The sequence below is a fragment of the Nesoenas mayeri genome (assembly GCF_963082525.1).
Source record: "Nesoenas mayeri genome assembly, chromosome: 20".
Classification (NCBI taxonomy): domain Eukaryota; kingdom Metazoa; phylum Chordata; class Aves; order Columbiformes; family Columbidae; genus Nesoenas; species Nesoenas mayeri.
The window spans coordinates 1,155,827-1,180,000 of NC_137569.1; the positions used below are offsets into that span (position 1 = coordinate 1,155,827).

The 24,174-nt window shown below is 50.9% G+C and overlaps 1 protein-coding gene across 1 annotated transcript in view; it reads left to right on the forward strand.

The window, feature by feature from the left end:
- The window catches only part of MSI2 (musashi RNA binding protein 2), a gene marked incomplete at its 3' end in the record, with an annotated part of 180,761 nt that extends 159,550 nt beyond the window's left edge, over positions 1–21,211 (forward strand). The window contains exons 11-13 of the mRNA XM_080357187.1: positions 3,984–4,046; positions 19,340–19,494; positions 21,170–21,211. Coding sequence (XP_080213313.1) covers positions 3,984–4,046; positions 19,340–19,494; positions 21,170–21,211 — 260 coding nt within the window. The remainder of the gene's footprint in view (positions 1–3,983; positions 4,047–19,339; positions 19,495–21,169) is intronic.
- Between the last annotated feature and the right edge of the window lie 2,963 nt (positions 21,212–24,174).

The window sequence follows — 24,174 nt, forward strand, 5'->3', positions numbered from 1 at the left end:
GGAGTCAGATGTTGATTTGAGAATCTCAGCTCCTGTTTTTATTCTTGTTTTAAATCCATGTGCTTATCGCCAAAGTCTAAACGTGCCCCAAGTGCTTTAGCCATTAGAAGCAGAGAAAATTCTTTGTGTAAGATTTTTTGATGCAAGAACTGATTTGGTGATCTTTGTGGCTTCTTTTTGCTTTGATTCCTGTTGTCCGGCTGTTTGTGGAGGACAGGCCCTTGTGTTCCTTGGGGACACAAGACATTTGGGGTCCTGGGGGGCTGAGCAGAGCAGAGCGGCCCGAAGCGGTGGGTGATTTCAAAGCGAAAGCTGGGGTCAGACGGTTCTTGTGGGTTTTCAGTCGCTGCTGTTTGCCGTGTTCTCTGCTGGGTGATGCCGTTTCCACCCCTGTGTCCCCCTTCTCCCAAACTTGTTTGTGCCTTGGAGAAGGAGTTCCCTGCATCCAGCCCTCAAGCGCGTCTGTGCCTGAGGGCAATGCATTTAAAAGCAGATGCGTCCACCAGGCTGCTTTGGTATTTAAAGTTAAACTATTGATGCAGGAAGCAGAAAAATTTATCTGTGAAAAATTGAACTCCAAATACTGGCTTTGGCTCGTTCCGAGCAGTAAGAGAGCATGAAATTGGTGTGAATCCTCAGGGCTTTCCTGGGCAGCGTGTGAGCCCATTGCAAAACATTTATTGTGAAATATCTTCTAATTGCAATGCCTAAAGTGGGCACTTTCGGCCTTTTGAACAGCTTTGGTGTCTTGTTTTCTCTGGGCAATTATAACCAGTGGATACGCAAACAGGGACAGGGGTGGTTTCAGCAGGAATCCGAGCACCTTAAACACAGTGAATGAATCGATCTCTCCCTCCACCCCTTTTGATTTTCCGGTTGACTCCCAAGGGCAGGGGTCCTGGCTGCCGTGGGGTGTGGAACGCGCCGCAGTCGCCGCTCTGCGCCAGGTGCCCATCCCCAGCACCGCTCAGGATGACCGGGGGGCGCTCCGGTCCCTCGGTGCAGAGCCCCTGCTGATTCCCCACGGCCCCCAGGGCCCCCGCACCGCTGCTCCCAGGGCCCCCGCACCGCTGCTCCCAGGGCCCCCGCACCGCTGCTCCCAGGCGTGGCGAGGGACGGCCGTGGCACTGGCACCTCGCACGCTGGGCTCTTGGCCCCTGCTCGGCACTCGGGGGTGTCCTCGGTGCCCCATGCCGAGGTTCCTGTCGGTCAGAGCGGGACGGGTCATGTCCAGCTCTGCTGCTGCAGACACCTCAGCTCTCAAATGTCAATAAAATGCTGTGATAATGGAGGCAGAGGGGTGATGGAGTCGGAAGTTTCCCGCAGTACGCAGAGCAGGTGCGGTATTAATTGCGCTCTCACTGTAGTGCGGTTCTTCCAAGTCTTCACTGGTGTAGAAGTTTGTAAACAACGGGAGGGAATAATACAGTGTGGGCAAAGTGCTTGAATAACACTGTAGGGTTTGTGCGAGGGGCGTTACAGAGATCAGTGGGAGAGCCTGAGCAGAACGTGCCGGAGCCCGCTGCACCCTTGGCTCTCTGAAATGTCTTCTCAAGTCATTTTGCTTCTTTCTGCCTCGTTTTATCCCATCCGTGGCGTGGGGACAGTGTTGCTGCTGATCACTGCTGAGAGGTTTGTGGCAAACAACCACATAAGTACAGAAGTAAGTTAGCGGGTCGTGAGGCAGCGCGCAGCGTTAACGTGCTCAGCAGCGTGATGACGGCGAAATTTGTTTTCAGCCGAACGAGCTGATTAATGCCGCGCCTGGCAAATGTCATTGCAGTGTGGGGATCGATTGCTCTGGGTACGGTGGGTTGATGTAGGGATCCTCCGGTGCTGGAGCCAGCCCGGCAGGCTGTATCGCTGAGCAGGATTTTGCCAGTCGTGATAATCAGTCCCTGTTTCCATCTCCCGCAGCCGCGGGGGGTGCCCGGCAGAGCGCGAGCAGCCGATCACACTTGAGTTGTTTGGAGTGCCATGTCGCGCAGATGCTTTTATCTCAGAAGTGGGATAAGAGCTTTCTTTGGGTGTGGAGGGATTAATTTTTCACACATCTGTCCCCAGTGCACACTGGAATGCAATAACAGGTCCTTTGTTCAGGCTCTTTCCGCGGAGCGCCTTCTCCACCCTTGTTATTTCATTCTTCTTTTGCATGGCAAAACTTTTTGTCCTGCATTTCAAATAGATACTGAGCATCCCTGGCAGTCGAACAAGAGAAACAAACTTCGCAGCCCTGTTATTTGTGCTGCTTTCAGGGAGTGCTTGGTGATTTGAAGGGGATTTGATTGGGTTTGGCAGAGGCATTTTGTTTTGTGGAAAATCCACGGCTCCTCTGATCCCTCATGGATGGTTTAGGGAGCCCCGGAGCCTCCAGATGAGAGATTTGCCGGTGGCCAGCTGGTCCCGGCCGTGCCACGGGGATGGTGCCGGCTCTGCTCCCTCCTGAGCCGCAGCGGGAGGGCTCGGGCTGCTCTGAGCACGGCTCTGCGTGGAAACCAAGCCCCGGAGCCTGAGCCCGGTCCTGCCAGTGCTGCCCCTGCTGTCTGGAGGTTGGTTTGACTCTGACACCGGGGTCTTCTCACTCCAGGATATCGCAGCTCCAGCCAAACCTGTCGGGCCGAACCGACCAGGGTCGATGGCTCCATCACCAGCCAGAGGGAATTTAGTGATTGGGTATTTGGTTATGATATCCCCGGTCTGGATGTGTCCTCCTACATCCCACTCCTCAGAGGTTGTAGCAGTTCATCAACATAATGAAACGGAATAGATTCACATGGGCACTGAGGACAGGATTTGTGCGGCGCGTGGGGAGCAGCAGCAGACAGCAGCCTGGGGTAGCTGTGCATATGTTTACCTGTACTATTTTTTTCCCCCCAACAGCCCTATTACCATATTTAAATGCAAGTATGTCTTTTTTTAATTGATGTTTTAAGTAGCTTCAAATTCTAGCCTAGTTGTCCTCTGCTTCTTTGCCCCAGTAGATTATCTGTAGCTGAGACGATAGTGCTAGAGGTAGCGAGCTTGTAGTGCGCGGGTTTCTCTGGGTCTCTCTCCGCTCCTCTAGCTCACTGTTCTCTTTTTCTGTTGCCTCGGTTGTTTTTCTGTGGTTCTTCAGCGTCGCAAAGCAGCTGTGATCAAAGTCCCGGCGCCTCTCCAGGGGCAGGTCCCGTGGCGGGGACACCCCCGGCGCCAGGAGCGGGCAGAGCTCCCCGGAGACCAGCGACCCCCCAGGGGCTTGGTGACATTGCAGCAAGGGGCTTTGGGCTCTTGCTGATCACCTGGACCTTGCCGTTGCCCTCTTAAAATAGATAGATTTTAAGTCAGAGCCTCTGGCAGATCTTTGGAATATTAATTAAGTAAAGAAACTAAATCTGCAATCTTGCTGGCAGCATTTCATTCATCTGTAAGCGCTCGGTCCCCCTGTAGCATGGTGTTTGTCTTAGAGCTCCTTGATCTGCGGCTGTTTTGCTTTCAGAAGCTTTTTTCCTTTCTTTCTTCCTCTCTCTCTCTTTCTCTCTATTCTAGTTTTTTCTGCTTGATCCCAGAGAATCTGTGATCTTGACATGAGGACCTCCTCATATTTTCCATTACTGCTCTGTCTGTAGATCAGCACGTTATTATCACTTGCAAATAAGCACGGAGCAGAATTCCCTCGTTGTTTTGCGGGGCCGTCGGAGAGCGCGGAGGCGTCAGCCGAGTGCTGCGGGCTCTGCGGCGCTCCGTCCTCCCGGCACCTCTGCTGCCGCGGCCGGGCGCCGCCAGGCGCCACCGCCGTCCTCTTCTGCCAAGGGGATCTGGGCCGCCCTTGTGCCGGCAGCGGGCGCCCGGCAAGGGCTCGGCTCTTCCTAAAAGCAGTGCCCATTGGCGGCACGGAGAGCCGGGACGGCGCCCTCCAGAACCGCCGTGCCCCCCGCGGCCGCCCCGCAGGGACTCATGGTACCCGCTGGCTTCGTTCTTCACCTTCTCCTTTTCTCCACGGCCAGGTTTTCCAGCAGCGGCTTATGGACCAGTAGCAGCGGCAGCCGTGGCGGCAGCAAGAGGATCAGGTAGGGGGGCCCGTGGAAGAGCAAACCCTCAGAGTGCAGGGTCAGGTAAAAGCTCTGTCGGTATTCTGTGTGGCTGCAGCTCTCCATCATTTCTCTGATTTTCCTCACGCTTATCCTGAGGACCTCAAAACAAATGGTCAAAATAAAATGATTCAGTCCCAAACCAAACCCAAACTACAAGCAGAGGCCATGGGGCCTGGAGCACCTCGCAGGGGATTGGTGCGAGAACCGCCAAAATCGGGGTAGCTATTCTGATTTGTTTCTTTATTTATTCCTTTATTGTGTTGGTTTCTTTGTTTCTTTGGTTTAAATTCGAGGTTATAAAGGACACCCTAAAAAAATCAATTTGCATTTTTTTGAAAAAAAGCTTTAGTTCCTCACGGAAAGCGGGTGTTGGGTCGCGCGGCGGCCCCGGCTGCTCCCGCCGTGCCTGGGGTGCGCTCGCTGCTCCGCCAGCCCGAGGGGGCGACCCCTGGGGACAGCGCCTGCCGCCCGCGCGGGGCCACCCCCTCAGCTTCCGTGAGGAGCGTCAAAGCTTTTCTTCCTCTGCTTCTGAAAACTCGCATTTCTTTTCCCCCTAAGGGAAATAAATAAACCGTTGCCAATTGCCGTTATTACTTTAGGCTTTAAATTTAGCTCAACACGTGAATTAGGGTTTGCTCAGGTGTGTAAGCGTTCAGCACGGCCATCAGTGAGCTGCTGGCTCGCAGCCCGGCCGGGCCATGGCGGAGGTGCCGCGGTGGAGGCCATGGCCGAGGTGATGCCGAGGAGGCCATGGCGGAGGTGCCGCGGTGGAGGCCATGGCGCTGGCCGCAGCTCCCAGCTCACTCATGGCCCAGGCCTGAAGTGGCGGTTTCTCGGTGGCTTTTCTGGCAGCGCCGGTGGGTTCACCGAGCTCTTCCCGAAAAGCCCCGAGCAAACGGCTGCGTGAGGGGTTAGGAGGAGGGCGCAGGCCCAGGTGTGTCTCGAGTGCGAGCCCGAGGCCATGGAGGCCAAAGAAAGACATCAGGAGAACTCCGTTCCATGCAAACTGGCACTGCTTGCAGGCTACAAAGGATTATCTGTACCAGTTTCATCTTGTGGCATGTAGAGAGCGCTTAAGGGGTGACTTGCCAGACTGGTTGTGGGGATTCCCCATCTCCCTCCCGGCTTCTCCCATCGCCCCTTCATGGAGGGGAAAAAGAAACCCAAAAAACCAAAAAAGATTGATTTTGCATATGATTTCTGGAAAACAGACCTCATTGCTTCTGCCTCTTCCCCATGTTTTGCCCTTCAGGTTTTGTTTTACGTGCAAACAGAGCTGGTGAGTTGCCCCTTAGCAAGGCACAGAGGGTTTGGCTGGATTAACATTGCTTCCCTGATTATTATTATTTTTTAATCAGAGTGCTTTTGGTGCCCATTACAACTGAACTGAGCATTGATCAATTCTGTGCCTGAAAATCATTTGTCTTTAATTTGAGTGGGTTTTGGTTTTTCTTCTGTTGGGTTTTCTGGTTTTGTTTTGGTTTATTGTTTTTTTTTTTCGTTTTTTTTTTTTTTATTTGAACTTGCAATACAAAACTAAATCTAACCCTAAATTAACAACACCTTTTCTGGCAAGTTTAAAGAGCAGTATGGTGTTTGGAAATGTCCTTCAAGCCTCAAAATTGCCTGTGTGCACAAAACTGGCCAAACTGCAAAATTGAATGGAAAGAGCCCCCCCTTCCCAGGCTGAGCTCTCAAGGAGGAAGACGATTTGTCACCGGCCCCACGGCCGCTCACGTGTCCAGCAAAACTCCGGGAGCAGTGGGGTTTTACCTAGAGCCATCTCCATCCAAAGACGGTTTTCGGAAGGGACATCTTGGGTTCGCCACTTCCATCCAGCAATGGTAGTGAATTGTGTTCAGGAGCAGTAGAGTCCGATCCATCTTGCGATACAGCGTATGGGCCCGATTCATTCTAAGAAAAATGGTTGGGGTTTTTTTTTGATTCTTCTCAGTTGGGTTTTGCTTTTTCCTTTGCAAATTTGCGCAGCCCTCCTTCACACGTGCCCGGTCCCAAAGGCGCAGCACAGTTGGCCTTTGCTGGCCCCTTTCTGCCAGTAAACGGAGAAGAGCCCGGTTCTGCGCTGCCTGCTCTCCCCGGCCCGTGCCCCTTCTTTTTCTATTGCAGTGCGTGAGGACGCGGTCACCGCTTCACCTCGATAGACAAACAGGTTCTTTTATCTGTCGCAGCAGCTCTGTCCTCCAGCCAGCAGCAAGGGGCATTTCCCCTGCCTGTGCTCGGTGCCCCGCTAGATCCACGTCCAGCGTAGCTGCTCCCATGCCGGCAAGGTGAACGCAGCAGCGCTTCTCTTTGCACACCGCGTGCCCCGGCGACATCCCAGCGGCGGGCGAGCTGAGGTCCCGCAGCACGCCTGCCGGGGGCTGTGCTGCCCGGTCCCGCTGCCGCTTTTCACAACCTCACCCATTCCTGTATTTTTTTAAATGAATTGGGACCTGAGCCACAGAACGCGATCAAACTTAGAAGTCTGAATGCCGCAAACTCCTCCTAGACAACTTCACTATCAGTGTCACGTTTCTTTTGAGTTCACCTGACATATTTTACGTGTAAAACATTTTTGTTTTGTAAATGCTTTTTTCAAAATACAGTCATGGGGAGGCACATTTTTATCTTGCATTTGCCATGGGAGGGATTCATTTGGCAGGAGAGGGAGACAAGGAAATTGGGCAGAAGAGGGGTTTTGTTCCTTCCTCTGTGGTTCATTGACAAGTCTCAGATTTTTCCAGTTCCCAACCTGTTGCCACCAATTATTCCTCCCTGAGGACTGGAGACAAAACCCGTAAAGCCACCCGTAACCCAGCCCGATTCCCGCTGGAAGAGCCGCCGGTGCCGGTGCCGGTCGCGGTGCAGGCTCCCCGGGCACGCTTTGGTGGCACGCAGCGCGGCGACACCTCGGCACATCTGGATTTGGGGCGCCGGTCCCGGCTCGCCAGTGCTGCCTTTGAGCCCCGACAACCCCTTACTGTACTTTATACTTGCCAGCTCTAACAAATCTCGTAACGTGAGCTACTGACCTTGATGGTGAGTGTGAGCAGTTATGTTTTGTTGTTTTCTCTCTTGCTTGGTTGGGGCTGCTGTGAGAGAGGGTGTCTCTGAGGCAAACTTTCCGGCCTCTCTTACACTCGGACGTGCACACCTCCTCTCAAACACTCTTCTGAGCGCTCTCAGCGGGAAGGTTTGTCCACACCTATTAATCCTCTCTCAGTGTCCAGCTTCTTGTTAGTAGCAGCTGGTTGCATGTTTTTTGCTTGTTCGGACGAAACGGTTCAAGAAACAACTCATATCAACTCTTGAGAAATGTCTCTATTTTTTGTACACTTTCTTTCTTTTGATGTTTTTTATTAATTTCCCTTACTTAAAAAACAAAACACCTGTCGTCCCGTAAAACATTTCACATCTCCCCTTGCCTGTTCTTAGAGTGTATGTATCTGTGGGACTGAACTAAATGCATGCACTGTAGTAGTCGTACTGGTAGCAGTAGATGTAGTTGTAGAACATGCATTGTTGAGTTGATATTATAGGTATCACCAACGTGAACGAGCGTGGCAGATAAAAGCATCGCCTTGGTCTGGTCGAAAGGGTAGGGCCATCAACCCAGCAGAGAGCTGCTAACGGCTTGGATCCATAGTCCCCTATTTGTTAAACCCCATTATCTGGAAGTTCAAATTGAGCCCGGCTGTAGGCAACCTACACCCTCTGTACAAGAACCCGCATCTGCTGTTATGCTGATAGTAAATTTGCCTTTTTTCTTTTTCAAATTAATCCCCCTAGGAATTAAAATGCTGACTATAAGTATATTATTTTTTATTTTGGATTAAAAAGAACTTAAGATATTTTTTAAATCATTTTACAATCATGGTTTCTCCATCAGCCTGTTACTCGTCCATATTAGCCCATAGAATCATTCGTTGGCAGCCGTAGGCCAGATGTGCCAAGCGCAAATCACTCCATTTGGCTATGTAGGTAATTCCGTGTGTGAAGCAGCTTCCTGCAGACTGTCCTGACACACGAAGCCATTGGTTTTAGGTCACAGACCCTAAATCTTGTTATGCAACAGAGTCTGAGCTATTGGTGGGTCGTACTCATTGCCATGTCACCCAGCTTAAGGGAACATTTTAAAATAAAGACTTAACATTTCATAAATATCAACATGAGGAGTTGGAGACAAGTTCATCATCTTTGCCATTGAGCCAGCAAGTGTCTTTGCTTCTTGTGCCCGGGTTTCTCTGCTCAGCTTTGAGGATTCTGTCTCAGGTGAAGCTGCAGTCTGTACATGTAACAGGTGGTAACTGAGATCCCGAATTAGGTTGTTTTTATTTGTTTAGTGTGTTGCTTGTCAGAAAAGATCCTGCTGGGAGTAGAAAAGACCCTGTATGGCAGCGTCACCCGTTCCCTGCTCCCCGTGTCCCCCGGCCGGCCCCCCAAACCAGCTGTGCGGAGCCAGCCCGGGCGGCCCGCGGCGCTCAGCCCAGCAAGAGCTTTCCTAGGAGATAAAATACCCAGAATGGGCTTTCAAAATGTAATTAAGGATTTGCATCCGCTCCTTACCTCTCACAGAACATTAAGTAAATCACCCCAACGACTGCCTGGCTGGAGCTGCTGCAGTGTCGGGCTGCGGGGCCGCCCGAGCTCCCCGTGTCGCGCTGGAGCTGCGACACTTTGCGTCAAGGGGGAGAATGATTTCCCCATTAGATGTCGATGTGGCGGGGGGACGGGGGCACCCGCTGCTCGACGCGCCAGGCGCATGATGGAGTGAGGAGTGTGTCTGAAAGTCAGCAGAGCGACAAATTGCATGGGGTTTAGGAAGCCTTGTCTTACACTTAAAGAAGGTGCTCTAAAAATTTAATCTTGTCATTAGGCACCCAGAGCGTTAGCAAATTACGGCCATAAAAAGTGGGACAAAGATTGGTCTGTGTGTGAGGAGGGGGAGAAGCTGCCACCAGCTCATGGAAATGTAAGGAGGAGCGAGTCAAAGATCCAGCGATGAACCAATTTGGGATTGATGTGGCCTGTTGAGAGGGCTCCCTTGCGGCACAGCGGCTCTGATGGAACTGCTCTCCCTCTTTCATTCTACTATATAAAAGTACATAAAGTTTAATCCAAGCTATGTAATCTCAAAAGCCAGAGCCTAACAAGTGGACCACTTGGGAGCAGCAAGCAGGCTGAAATTTCTCACTCTGCTGGAACCGCTGGTAATTATGTGACAGAGGCTGGTGGCTGATGCATCGGAAAATTAATGGCTGCATCAGATTTGATCTTGTGCCTGTTTTTGTAGCCGAGGCAGCGTGCGCTGGGGAGCGTCGGCTGGGGCAGAGGGACCCACCCCGCGTGGGGCTCCGGTGGGAGCTGGACACGGAGACAAATGTCGCATGTTGAACCGAAATAAAAGCAGCCGGGCTCTGGACGGAGCACCCGCCCGAGCGGTGGATGCGCCCCGCACCTCTCGTTAGCGTCGTGCAGCTTTAGAGGCGGCCGCTCGGCAGTTCTCTGGGGGGTTTGGCCTCGTTACTGGCAGTATCTCGTTCTTTTGTGAGCACTACAGTTACCTGTCTGACTAACACCTCAAATTGAAAAAAAATAATGAAAGGGGAGTCCTTTCTGTTTCGGTTCAGAAGTGCCGTGCTGGGCCGGGGTGGAATCGCAGCGGTCCGTTCCAGAGCGCAGACCACATGCCAGAACAGCTCCTCTTGCTTTACTGTAGGATGCCATTGTTAAATGTGTCGATCCTCGAGGGACTGAGCTCCCTACGGTGCTGAGTAGAAAATGCAGTAGATTCAAAACAATTTGGTGCTGCTGCTGTCAGGCCCTGACCACAGCGACGGTGGTTTCACAGGGCTCCTGGCTCAGGTCTATTGTGGTTAAAACACATCAGCTTTAATCAATAATTTTGTAATAGAAAATCTTGTGCACTTGATAAATCATCTCCAGTGCAATTAGTGACCACCTCTGAAGTGCAGACTTGAGTACAGTGGAAGTTAATCTTTAAAGAATTTAGTGGCTAACTTTTAATAGTCTTTTCAATCAAGAGAATTATTTTCAATGGGAAAACGCTCCTCGGCAGAGCCCGTCCCGCGGCTGCTCTCGGCACACGGCGATGGTGACGGCGCAGCCGCCGCTGCCTCGAGCCGCGGGCACAGCCCAGCTCGCTGGGCACAGGACTGGGCCGCCCTCACCCGCAGCCGCGCTCCGGCCCCACAAAGCCCTAAACCAACCGATTTTTGGAGGTTGGTTTGGGTTCTCCCGCGGAAGCAGAGGGACGGAGCTCTTGGCCGTGGTAATTAGACTTTGTTCCATGCAAGATGCAGGCGAGTCATTGCGAAGTTTGGAACGGGGCCCTCAGCGTGAGCTCTCAGTGCAATGAGGCACTTGAGCACACGAGCACATCTCATGCATTTTAATCACCGAGCACATAAAGCGCTCGCTGAGCTGAGGGGTAACTCGCCTGTCTGGCAGCAGTCGCAGGCTGTTACCCATTAGTGGAACAACTACTAAATGCGATGCAGCGCACATTTTACTGACATACTATTGTGAGTATTTTCATGCTGATTCTCTCCCCAAATGCTTTAAAAGTAAATACATAATTACAGTTATTTTTCTCTCTCTCTCTCCTTTCTGAAATAGAAAACTGAAGAAGGAGCAGTGGAGTTTTTCCTTGCAGCAGATGTTAGCATGCATCTGGCGTTGCATTAGCTTGAGGAGCAAGCTGGATTAATAATTGCCAGAGAATGCAAAATTGGTTTGCAGGTATATAAACTTAGCTACTTAAAAATAATGAATTCACACAGCTGAGTGTTTTTAAGGGCGTTTCCTGCTAGTTAAAGGGAGGGCCCAGAGCCCAGAGCTTTGTGCCATGAGGACTCTCGGGTGCCTGAGCCCTCCCCAGACCCCGTGCTGTGGGCAGCAGCTCCTCTCAGTGTTTCCTCATCGGTGAGCTCAGGTTTTCCTTTGGGGGTGTTATTAGCGGGACCCCTCCCAGCCCCTCTGTGTGTGCAGGCGCCTGGCGCAGACTCTGCAGGAGAGGAGTCGTCTCTGGGGCTTTGGGGGGCTGGATTTCTCTCCTGTTACCTGGATAACCCCCCTGTGCTTCCGAGCATCCAGCCAGCCCGTGGGCACCCATGGGCAGCAGGAGGTGCCCCGGGCAGCGCCCTCCCGCTGCAGCGACTTAAAATATGCAGTGAAACAAAGACCTGGGTTTGTTTCAGTTTTCCTCCTGTATTGCCTGTTATTGTACAAAAGGCTTCAATTTAAAATTAACAGGAGTGATAGCCAGTTAATGTGGTACAGTGGGAGGCCGGAGTTTCTGTTGCTATGGCAATGGAGTTCGGCTCATTTGTTTTGTAGATGAGTAATTACTACGCAATTAGAGTAGGCTAAAAATAAAGAGGCCTTTTGTTCCCTGTTACTCATTAATATTAATAGAAGACCTGTCCAGGCTGTGGTAAACAATTAATGTAGATGTGGTTGCCCATGGTAAAACTAGCAACAGCTTTCGTGTTACCCGGCGTGAGGTGGAAGCGCCAGCGTCGCCTGGCTCAGCTCTTCCTTCATTTTAAATAGAAAAATTATTAGAGAGAGGTCTGCGTTAGCACAACATCACGGGCTTTAGCTCTTATTTGCCAGCTGGATGGATGGTAATAAGTGTTAAAGCTTAATGTGCAGACACAGACAGCAGGTACAGCGCCGGGGTCAGATCCTGCGACACAGCGAGCAGCCAGCCCTGCCAGGCGCGTGCGAGAGAAACGCGGTGGCCGCGCGTCCCTGGTGCAGCAAGCTCCTCGTTTGCCCCCCGAGGTGAGCAGCGCTGGGCCGGGGCCGCGGAGCCAGGGCTCGAGCAAAGACGTCGCCCAGAACCCCGGCACGTGGAAGCACGAGCGCGGTGCTGCTGACATGGCTCTGGGGCGGCGCGTTACAAACGTGAAGTGCCAAAAAAGAGTGAAAGAAAACAGTCCTACGCATTTGGTGTGAAGTATGTAAACATGAAAGCACACCAGATTTTAAATTAACTGTAGAACCGGTTAGATTGACAGAGAAACCTATTAGGAAGATGACTAATGGGACAGAGTTTATTGACCCTCTGCTTTATTTGCTTGTCCCAGCGCAGCCGGCAAGCATCCCTTGCTGGTGGAGCCAGCCTGCAGAGCTGGCGGTCACCCCCTCCCCATGGCCCTGGGGTGCTGAGCACCCTGGAAAGCGCCATTGGTCCCGTGGAACCTCTGCAATGCGCAGCACAGGCAGCCAGAGCCCCCGGCCCAAGCGCGCTGTGCTGGGGGCGGGATGCAGACACCGGGGAACCGCATCCCTCCCAAACTGTTTAACTAATGGAGGGAAACGCAGCACAGCCTTTGTAAGGTCGACATTTGTTTGTTGTTAAGGATCTAATTAGAAACATGAGAGGGAGCTGAATGGCTGCTTGCTCGGCTAATTAGCGACATGCACGAAGACCACTTTGAACTTCAAGGACACAAAGCTATTAGCGCTTACATCAAAAATGGATTAAACTTCTGTGCTTTTATAATGATTAAAGATGAGCTGCTCGAGAGGAAATCCTTTTGTAAGGCTGTGACAAGAGCTGGCTCCCTGATTGCAGCTTCTACAAGTGAAGCTTTGTGTGGCCCCCGTGTAGCACTCGGCCCCGCGCGAGAGTGACACCGCTAACTTGCAATATGGAAAATGTGATTGGGCAATAAATATTGATCGTTCGCAAAAAATCACAGCCAAGATGGAAAGTGCATTTATTTGTCCCGCTACATAACTGCAGGCCTTAGAAAAGCTGGGCTTGCATATGTTGAATTTGATGTCTTCTGCAAATGGGTGCACATCAACAGCTTGCAGACGTGGCTGTTGCGCTGGGTGCGTTGACCGCAGTATTTAGCAGAAGCAGGTGCTGCTGATGCGCCTGCAGCGTGCGCTGGAGGGACAGCGCTGGGCTTGGAAAACGCACTCGTTACATTTTTAGCTTGCCCAAGCTTATGAAACCCCCCAGCTCTTCCTCTGCTCATCTAAGGTAGCTTAGCAGTTGGTTTTGTGCCTGTGCTGCTGCTCAGCATCCGTGCTGGTGCCAGAGCGGAAGCACCGCGGCTGGAGGGCGCCGGGGCCAGGCAGGAACAGTTGCCACAAGGTCCCGGTTGCCATTATCACCCCGACGTGCCCAGCTCGGCTCCCAGTGGCAGCTGCGGTGCACGGGGCGTGGGTCTGCGCGTGTGAATCGCTGCCGGGACGCCGGCGGCAGCGCGGCCGGGCCGGTTCCCTCCCCGCGCTCTGCTCGCTGCCAGCGGTAATTGCTGCGCCGGGAACCCGCTCACCACCCACTGCTTTCTGTCGTTAGCCCTGCGATAGTTTGATGTGTGAAGCCATTTCCGAAGGGGCTGCAGAGGCAGAACAACCTTTTAAAGTGTGAGTGCAGATAGAAAAATAACGTACAAATAGTACCTTGTTACAGCAGATAGCTGCTCTCAGTGTCTCTTGGCTTCATCACCACTTATTTTGCTGATGAGCCCGACAGTTGTTTTATTTTATCTTCTTCCCTGCAGGGCCAGCGTAGCTGCAGGGGAGGGCTCGGTGCGTGGCTGCTCCGGCACAGCCCGGCCGCGGGGCCACAGCCGGGGCACGGGGCTCGCCGTTTGATTTTCCACAGTCGGGACCCAACCGACTGTCATAAGCAAAATATCTACGGTCTTTATACTTGCAGGTTCTGTCTGCCGCGGGCTTCTCACCCAGGGTTTGCTTTTCATGTCCGCTTGGGAAGAGCCGGAGTGAAGTGCTGCGCCTCGCGGGTCCCCGCGAGAGACGTACTAAATGGCACCTCTAATTGTAACGCCGGGGTTATTTGTTTTTCTGGTTTGTCTCCCGCTCTCTGTTTCAGCTAGTTGGGAGCTGTTTATACGTTGTTACTCTCCAGAATACCTGTGCGTTTCCAGCTCGTTATTTCCGAGGCGTTTTTGAGCTGGAGCGTTGATCTGAATTTGAGGTGTGCCATGCGCTGGCTTAGGCGTAAAACACCCCTGTGTGTGGAAGTGCAGATACAAGAAAGTCATGCTTCTGATAGTTCAGCCTGACCACAAACAAACGTGTTTGTGCCTCTGGCTGGAGCCGTATGTGGTAATTGGTGTAGAAAAAGAGCCTGAATGTGAGCATTTAATTGTCAGTGCCGCGCCTGTGTGCTCTTGCAGCCTCAACAGGCAACTGAGAACCAGCAGCACCGACGTCTTATTTCAGACTGGCATTAATTTGTCCATCCAGTCTCGGGTAGGTCACATCTTGGCTGTCAGCATCTCTGGGAAGCAAGGTACGAGCTCCCATTAACTTCAGCCGTGAATGCACCAAGAATTAGCTGTGACCAGGCTATCTGTATCATGGCTGCAGTGCTCGCTAATGATATTTATGAGGCTCTAAGCACTAATGATGTAAGATTTGTGTGCAGTGCTGAAGTTTTCCCGCAGTCCGTGCCATGGCTGGTTATTTAAAGCATCGGCATCCCGCTGTGATGGCTGCGGCATTAGTCACGCGTGCTGCAGCGTGGCCACCGGCACCGGTGCTTCGGGAGACGTGGGATCCGCGGGGAATCCTGCGCCGGTCACCGCGGCGGCGCTGCAGTGTCCTCTGCGGCGGTGCTTGCGTTGTTGCAAAGGCCGTCCAGCAGCTCGGGTGCTCGGGTAGCAGGCGGCGTTCCTTCCGTGGAGATCTTCTCTTAACATCGAGCGGTAAATCCCAAGTCACTCAAATGTCCGCAGACCGTGGTGTGGGTCCCTGTCCCAGCTGCGCTGTGTGGGACGCTGCTTTCCAGCCCTGCTGAGCCCGTCGTGGGCAGAGGGACAGGCAGCGCTGTGTGCAGATAAATACAGATAAACACAGTGCCCATGGGCCCGCGGTACCTGCTCTCCATCGCTCACCTCGCAGGGCTGATGCCAAACAGCAGCTCCATGCCCCGTGCCCCCGTCCCTGCCCATTTCCATCCCCGTCAGCAGCGTTCAGTGTTGATGTATCATTTACTCCTCCGAGCGGGAAGATGATGTTTGCAGCATGTTATATGAATTTTTCATAAAGAGAGAAAAACAGCCTAATCTTGTGAGCTTTGAGTCTTGGTAGTGGGTAATGGCTTTGATTTAAAGCATTTTGTCTTAATGATAGTTATATTGAAAATTTCCTGCTGCTTTCAAGCACGTGTAGTTATTATCATAAACACTGATGGTAGAAATGCCTGCCAAATTGTGCATGGCTGTTTATGGTGGATGAGAGAGTCATCCAGAAATTAGAGCGCTGCATCAACAAGTTGTCAAGAGGCCGGTTTGTGCAGCAGGGCACCCTGGCTGGTGGGACGGGGCAGGAGGAAAGCGCTGGAGACGAGCAGCGCTGGGGGTAGAAGATGCTTGGTGTGAGATTAAAAGTGAATTTCTGAGGGGAGGAACCTCTTGCCCATGTGAATCGCTGCCCAGGGCTAAGGATCCTTGTCCAGGAGGTGCAGGTGGTGGCCAAGTGTCGTTAGACGGGTCTCTGGGAGCCTTGGGTTAGTGGTGACCAACGCACACCTTGGGCAGCGGGTACGGCCGTGGGGTCCCGGCGTCACCCCGGCCATGTCCCTGTGCTCCAACCGGCTCTGTTCTGCTCTCAGCTGCTCTCTCAAGAGCAAAATGTATTTCTGGCTGTGATAACAGGGCGCTGTATCTCATCCTGGAGTATCCTGCCTCTTCTCAAAGAGGAAATGCAGTATATCATGTGGTGGTTTCTTTCAAGCTTGAGGTTTTCCTTGCCTGTGCTGGGTGGCTGGGAAGGCAGCCGCCAGCTTCTCTAACCACACTTTGCACTGTTCTTCACCTTTCTTTTTTTTTTTGCTTTTGAAATATTCCTGTTTGTTATGTGTTAAAGCAAAATTAGAGCAGTTAATGGTGAAGAGGCTGCTGTAGGAGCCAGTCCTCCTGCCGCAGTGGTGTCTAAGTCTGTATTGTCGGTGTCGTAGGAAGGGGAAAGTGTTGTCAGCGGGGGCTCCATGTGCGCTGTGTGTGAGGACAGTGATCCTGTGTGCGTATTTCATGAGGTTTGGTTCCTTTGGAATACAGCGTATTTTAGTGGTGCTTAAAAGCGTTGCTTTGTCTTCACACCTAATTTAGGAGGCACTGAGGGACTGACCACCAGCCGGTACCAAACCCCTTCTCCTTGTAGGACAGTCCTGTCAGAGTCCTTATGTTCCTTCTCCCTTTCTCTCCCTCTTCCTTATCACCGTTCATGGCTGAATTGAATTTCTTCGGGTGGGATTCCAGCACCTTGTTGTGCTTTACCCAGCTGCCCTCTCCTCCCTCGCAGCGAGGGCTTGGATCCTCGTTAGTGTGATACACTGTTCACTAAGGCAAATGTCATAATGAATCCTGACGTAGAACTTTCTCAAGAGTTCATCGGAAGGGAGTTTATCTTTCAGCGGTGACCTTTCCTGACGGACGGATCACTGCGCGAGCAGGCTGCGTTAGCGCGGCCGGTTGCGGAGCGGGCGGTGTGCGGCAGCGCGCTCCAGGCGGCTCCAGCACAGTGTTGCAGAGCAAGCATCCACCCACTGATCACAATTCACAGGCTGAAAGCCTCTTCCGTATGAAAAACCACAGCAAATTGAAATTGAAGGAAACAAGGCATTAAACTTCCTTGGTCCATCACCGCCACATCTCTTGGCTGCTGCCTCATGATCTCTATAGAGGTAGGAAGGCGCTTCTGCAACCCAGAGGATGGGGAATCGTTGTGGCTGGAGACAGACGTGGGTTAGCGGTGACTTACAGACACATCTGATCTTTTCCATGCCCCTGCTGACCTTGATCTATCACAAGGCTCCCTGGTGACCCTTGGGATTGCAGATGACGCGCGGAGGAAGCCCGTGGGCTGGCGGCAGTGGGCGCAGCTGGGAGCCGCGGGGACACCGGGCAGGGTGGGCAGGCTGAACTGGAGCCAGAGCGTTCAGAGCCTGTTGGCCGCGGGCACTGGGACTGCCAGGGCTCCCTGCCCCTTGGGGCCCAGGGAAAGTCTCAGGCAGTAAAACTCGCGTCCATTTTATTGAACCAGAAGGAAGAAAAGGGAAAAAAAGTGCTAGCTGATAGCAATAAAGGGCTTTTGAACATCTCAGCTGGATATTTTTCTTTATGAGTGAGAAGGCCAAATGTTATCTTGACATTTAATCTTTAATAATAAAAAAGGCACTTTGTTTGCCAGTGAATTCCAAAACCTGTTTACTCACTTATGCCTTATTTCTTTTAACTTGCTAGCTTAGATGTCCTACTTACTCTCCCTTGCTACCAGTTCAGAGCTGCATTAAATCATTTATTCTGTAAAATTTACTTTACAGTCGACAGCTGCTGGGTTGAGGGTTTTTTGCCTAGTGTGGAGGTTGTGATTGCGGGGTGACAATAAACCATGGCAGATGTATTGTTAACCCCCTGTCCCCCGCCTTCCCCCTTCAGCCCCTCTCTCCCCCGTTCCCACTCAGGACAGGGGATCAGGAGGGAGAGAAGGACAGAGAGAAGAGAGTTGGAAAAACTGAAAGTGTTTTACTAATGCTACTAATAAGAATAGAGAAAATAATACAAAATATACAAAACCAATCTGGAAAATCACGGCAACTGCTGGGCCGGCACCCGAAGTCCTGGACTGGACTCTACAGCCAACCGGAGCGGATTCAGTCTGTCATTAGGTTTCAGTTCGCAGGGACGTCTCACAAGGTCCTCTCCTAATGTTGGTCATAAGGAAAAGGGGTGAGATTCTCGTGATCTCACACTTTTATATGAAGTATGACGTGAATGGGATGGAATACTTCAGTTGGTCAGTTTTTGGTCACCGGTTTCTTGTTGCCCCTCTTGCGAGATGTGCATCCATCCTTACCAGTGACCTCGTGCTCCATTGCTGTGTTACCAAAACATGGATCTGGTTCCTCAGGAAAATGCAGCTGATATGAAGCTTCAGCTGACAGGTGAATTCACTAAAAGGGAAACTTGTTTTTAACCAAACCAGGACACCTAGTTAGTTAATTAATGAGAAAAACGGGGAGGTCTTGTGAGGACGGTGCAGAGGAAGGGGCCAGGTTAGGAGGGGTGAGAGCAGTCGGTGTTGGCGCCGCGTGTGTCGCGCGGTGGGTGCGGCGAGGCCGCGGTTGCGGGCGGTCGGGTCCCCGTGTGCCCCCCGTCCCCTCGCGAGTCCCCAGGTGCAGCTCCAGCTTCCGCAGCCATTTCCATCCAGCTCCTCCTCGTCCGCTGACTTTTCTTTTGCATCGAACCCTCTTATTCATAAATTTTACATTCAAGAACAACTGTGAGAGATGCCAGAAGCCTGCTCATCTAACATGCTTTAATATCGAAATTTATTCTTTAGTATCATTCTTATTTACATTGTTTTTCTGTCTCAAAAAAAAGAAAAGGGGGAGGAAAACTAAATTTTGTTTAACTTCCACGTTAGGAGGTGAGTTGTCAAACACCCTCTGGAGTTCTTTTTTGCGTTTGATTTTGATTTCTTTGTTTAGTTTTGGTTGATGTCCCGAGCATGGTTTTGGAGACGAAGGTAGGTCTTCGCTCTCCAAATCAAAAGGAAAAAACTTAAAGAAAACAATACTCTCCTTGGTCATATTAAAAAAACTCCAAACTGTTCCATTCCATACCATTTAAAGAAAAACAAATCAGCTATTGAATTATTTCTCCAGCTTTCTGATCTAAAAGGGCGGGTTTTTTTCCAAAGTATCGAATGGATCCAAATCACTAGACGTGATTGAAGTTATTTGCTGTCAACATTTAATATCAATATTACCACAATGTGTAGTCTCAAACTAGTTCCTTTGTAGTTTGCATGGGATGTGAATGCTGTCTCGGCGTGCCCAGACCTAGAGAACTTGTTACTACTGCATGAGCATCAAGTCAGATGTTGAAAAATATCTATTATATTTTGTGATAATTTGGTGAAAATGAGCAGCTCCAGTCTCTGGTTGCAGTAGTGTGTTGAATGATTGTTCTTTTTTTGTTCTTTTTTTTTTTTAATATATATCCATATATATATATTTTGGAGCTCTAAGCTTCGTAGTAGTACGGGCTGACTCTTCTCCAGTACTTGCTCTCTTATCGCATGGCCTTGGTTAAGTGTTAGAAGTTGGGCCCAGGCTGTTTATTCTGGTGTTTGGCTTTGTGATACCGGTGCATGCCCGGCGTCTGGCCTCATACCCAGCTTTATTCTCTGCACACCAGTCTTGAATAGCTACAGTGCTCAACCGAATTTTGGCGCACCCGCTTCCCCGGCAGGCTCCAACCCAGCCCGACCCGGAGGCTTCCCCGGGGCCAACAGCCCCGGCCCCGTCGCGGATCTCTACGGCACGGCCAGCCAGGACTCCGGCGTCGGTAACTACATAAGCGCCGCCAGCCCACAGCCGGGCTCCGGCTTCGGCCACGGCATCGCCGTAAGTACCGCGGGCACCGCCGCCCCCGCTTCTCGGTCAAGGGAGGGGGGTTTCTTTGTTTAACGACATTTGAGGGGGTTGTGTTGGTTGTTTTTTAATCATGACTTGACGGCGAGCGCGGCGCCTTGCTGCCGTAGCCTGCTAGAGCTGTGCCCAGCCTGATGGAGGTGCCAACAGGCTGCGCCGCTCCGGGTGCCGGTGCAGCTAGAAATGCTCGTCTGGCACCTTCTGCAGTCCAGACTTGACATGTTTCAAAAGGAAATATTTAATAATTATGGACTTTAAAGTTCCTGCTTATCTATATGGGCTTTATATCAGTCCAACCACCCATCCTGGCTGATGTGCCGATTTGCAGACGATGCACCAGTCGCTACTCCTACCTAAACGAGCAAGAATTAATTTTGCCAGCGGGACCCCAGGGGTGCCCACAGCCACCCCGCTGAGGGGACGGCTGTCCCTGTCACCGCAGCATCCCGGTCACCCGCAGCGGCCACTGGCATTTGCTGACCCCCTGGCCCGCTTCAGCCGGTGACAGCATCGCCCTCAGTCCTTACAATCTGCAGGTTACAAGCAAGTCGCTTCTGTTTGGTCGTCAAGTCATTGGGAAAGTGCCTCTTTAATGACTGTGTGGGTCTGCAATCTCACTAATGACGGGCAATGGAGATTTGCTTAACAAAGCTGCATGCTGGTTCTCAGCTGCACTGTTAGCTGTGTGTTAGCATGAATGTGGTTGGGCCTCGCTGGCGGCTGTCAGTCTCCCGGGCAGGGAAACTGTTCCCTTTTTGTAGTAAAACCATGAGAGTTGTTTTTCTTGCCCAATAACCATGGCAAAGCACAGAGGGCTCCCCCGAGATCCCTCGCACTGAGCGGAGCATTTGATTCCTTGAGCAACCCGGACGGGCTGGGGAGCAGGAGTGTAGTGCAGACAAAGCTCCTCAAAGCGTGTGATTTATTTTTGCATAAGCAACTAATATTCAGGAAAAAACCCAAAGCTGGCTCCGTTTGTGCCCTCGTGCCGGCCCCATCCCGCTCCCGCCGTGGTTACACCAGGGCCGCGGTAATCCCGGCAGGTCAACTCTGGTACCAAACGCTGAATATTGTTGCTCTGCTAAGAGCTCCATCAGTTTAACCTGCCATGTCTCACCACTTACAACACCTCTTATTTCCATTTTTCACCTAAAGAAAAAGACCTGTTTGTTCTTGAAAACTCAGGCACTTTGGCCTCAGTAACGTCCCAGTTTTTTGGGTCACGGGATACGAGGCCTGAGCCTGGGTATCCGATTTGTCTGCACTAACGCTGCTCCAAAGAACCATTTTGTATTTGACTTGCAGATTGGCAGCCTCTTAATTTCCTCCAATAACTGCAAAGAATCCTGTAGCTTTTTTTACCTATATATTTATTTAACACTCTCCATTTACTAACCTTGGGTTAAAAATAAAGAAGGGAAAGCCCAAAGCGTATTTTTGCAGCTGGAGGAATGAGAAGATGATGGTCTTGGAAAGGTCCCCGTAGGGTTCACCCACCGAGTGACCGGGGAGCACAACAGCTCTCGGAAATACCTGTTCATGCTGGCAACACAGTCTTTCAAGTCCTGTGATAATTTCTTGCCAAAATTAATAATCATCTGTTCCCATGTATAGAGCACTGATGAACTTAACAATTGTACAATTTTAGGGACCTTTGATTGCAACGGCTTTTACAAATGGATACCATTGAAACGTTACACATGGTTGGTTGCCATCTCACTTGGAGGTATTACAGTATATACCATTTGTACTTTGTCCTAAACTACCATCTCCCCTATATTTACTTTAAGTGAACAATTTTTTATCTTCATTTTGTCTTTCCTTGGCCTTTAATCATTCCTTTCTGTGATTTATGTTATTCAATCTAAGGGATGGAAACTGGAAGACAGATCGGGAGCCAAACCCCCCAAAAGTCACGTTTTCATATTAATGGCACTTTGAGTGCAATAATTTGGAGAGCGTAAAGCCCTGTGAACAACCAGCGATCCCGGGAAGTTGTGGGGCAGGGGGCAAGTGCCCGGTACCAGCATCCCGATGGGGTCTGACCGCGCCGGGCGAGCCCCGCGCCTTAGCACAGGCAAACCAGCATTCTTGATGAAGTGCTGTACCAAATATTACAGCTAAAAGATACCATTGTAACTAGTAACCATAGAGCAATTACCAAGATAAAAAAAAATTAAACCTAAGCAAATTAAATTCTAGACATGACCTGAGTTACACGTCCTTGGATCGCCGCCAGTTTCCTGCCCTTTGAACTAAGCTGAAGTTAATTAAATGTTTAATTTTTTTTTTTTTTTATTTTATTTGCCTTTGGCATATTCATCTTTGCAAATAAATATTCTTGCACTGAGCACAGCGTAGATTAGAAAAGTCGGTCGAGGAGCAGAAGTCACCCCCGCGCATGGCTCAGGGTTGCACGGGAGCTCGGTCCGTACGGACGGATGGGATGGACGTGACAGAGTTCACTTCTCTGCCTTTTGCCCAGCGCTGCTGATCAGTGCCACATGGTTGATGTTCAAATTCAGCGTATGCAGTCAGAATTACAGTTAGTCAAGGGACTGAGAAGTGTGCAAAACATTTGGAGGCTTTAAATTATATAAAAATAGATTTGTCCGTAAATAGTAGTGGATAAAGGTGTTTTCTATTTACTCTTCGTCTACCCACATACGCCCAAGATTACCTGAAATTGTTCCGTCAATTGATTTGCTCCACCGAGTAGTATTTTTTATGGGCACGACAAAAGTGCCATAAGCACTCTTGCTTTAATCCTAGTTGTTATTTGCACGTATCAGTGTACGTTCACAGATCAATTTGTCAGAATCCGTCACATTTTCTGGGCCGTCAGCCTTTGTAATGACGAGGTGGCACCTCCGCCGGCTGGAGACCTCGGCAAACATCATCATTCACACTAACGCCGCCGCGGTGACGGCGGCGCTCGTCGCATTAATGCATCCTAATCGCTTTACACTCGCCACAGCACATCAAACCCGAACCATCATTTACTGGGCAGTGGTAAGACTCAAACCATTAATGACTTAAAAACAGAGAGCGCTTTTAATGTCACTCATTACTAATCAAAATAGATTTTTGAGGGGAGGAAATGAGCCTTATTATTAATTCCTCAAGGGCCGCTGAGTTTGAAATGGTGATCACGGCGGCGCGTCCCGGGCGTCTGGTCCCGGCCCGGCCCCCGCCACCCCCGTCACCCAAATGTGTCACCAGGCACGTTCCAGCCCTGGCCTCTCATATTTATTTCCAGCTCAGGCGCTGGCAGGGGCAGAGAATTAGAAGGTGAAGCCTCCGTTAGGAAATAAATCATCAGCACTGTGTAAAAGTTGTTACCTTTCATGTACTTTAGCCGTGTATTTAGGAAAAACTCATTTTACCAAAGCCTTGTAAATTCCCGGCATAACAGATGCCTGAGGAACAGTTTTTGTCCCTCTGATGCATCAAGTCGTGTTTTACTGTTCCTGAGCCAGCCTAGCGCACAGCTAAGCCCGGCCTGAGGCCCAGGCTGGGCCGCGGCTGCCGTCCACAGGGATGGGGCTGGAAACCAGGAGCAGTAAATAAATGCATGAAGTCCCCGGTTCCCAGGAACGCCTCTGCATGTCGGCCGAGTCGCTCCGCGTGCCCCGGCTGTGGTCAGAGCAGCTGCGGCTTTGCAAAGCCTTGGCGGACACCCGGGGCTTTGTGGAGATCCCGGTTGGGCTCAGTTAACTGTCCCGTGTTGCTTCTCCTCCCGCAGAGTCTCTCTGGATGTCCGGGCAAGACGGGGCGAAGCTTCTGAACGGGCCCACGTTTGGGTGATCTCATCAGACTTTGAGCATTAATTACATCGTCACCGAGAATGCAAACAAACCGGAGGTGGCACTCGACGGACTTGGGTTGTTTAAAAAAAATCTCTCGCATCATCTCATGAATCTGCTGTACTATAAAAACAACAGCTTTTAAAAGTATGTATATAAAATCCATTTCTTGTTCGTTTTATTTTCTTGCTGGGTTTTCCTCCCCTGCTTCTTTTTAAACCTATCCAAACCACGTTTTTTTCGTAGCATTTTGACATAGTCTCGTAGCCACGTAGTTCTAATTCTTTGTGTATCTAGCAAGAGCCTAACCATAGTGTAACTGTTTATATTAAGGGGTTTCTTTGGTTTCTCTCCCCCCGTTCTGTTGTATGTAGCCGTTATTAAGGATGCTGAGCTGGTGACAGGAGCCTCAGCCGCCGGGCCGGCTCGCGGGGGGACGCGGTTCCGGGGGGTCTTGCAGGGCACGGGGGGGCAGGGGTGAGCAGCAGCTTCTCGAGCCCTTCTTTTCATTTGTGGCGTCTTCGTTAACCTAATTCTATCTATTTTTCGGCAATAAGGCAAGGACTACAAACTTTTTGTGCGTCCTTTTTTTCTATAAGTGCTTTTTTTTGTTGAAAGAGGTGATATAAGGTTTTTTGAAATTGTGAATTCTGAAAAAAAAAAAATAATAATAATAATACTGTAAATACAATTCCATTAACTACATATAAACTATTAAGAAAAAGAAATACAAACCTATTTTTGTGATGGAGTCAGCCTAAGGCAGTTTCTCTAGGAAAGCGGCAGCAAACAAGCCGGTGTGGCGCTCGGGAGGCGCGGGGCGGGCGCTGCAGCCCGGCCCCACAGG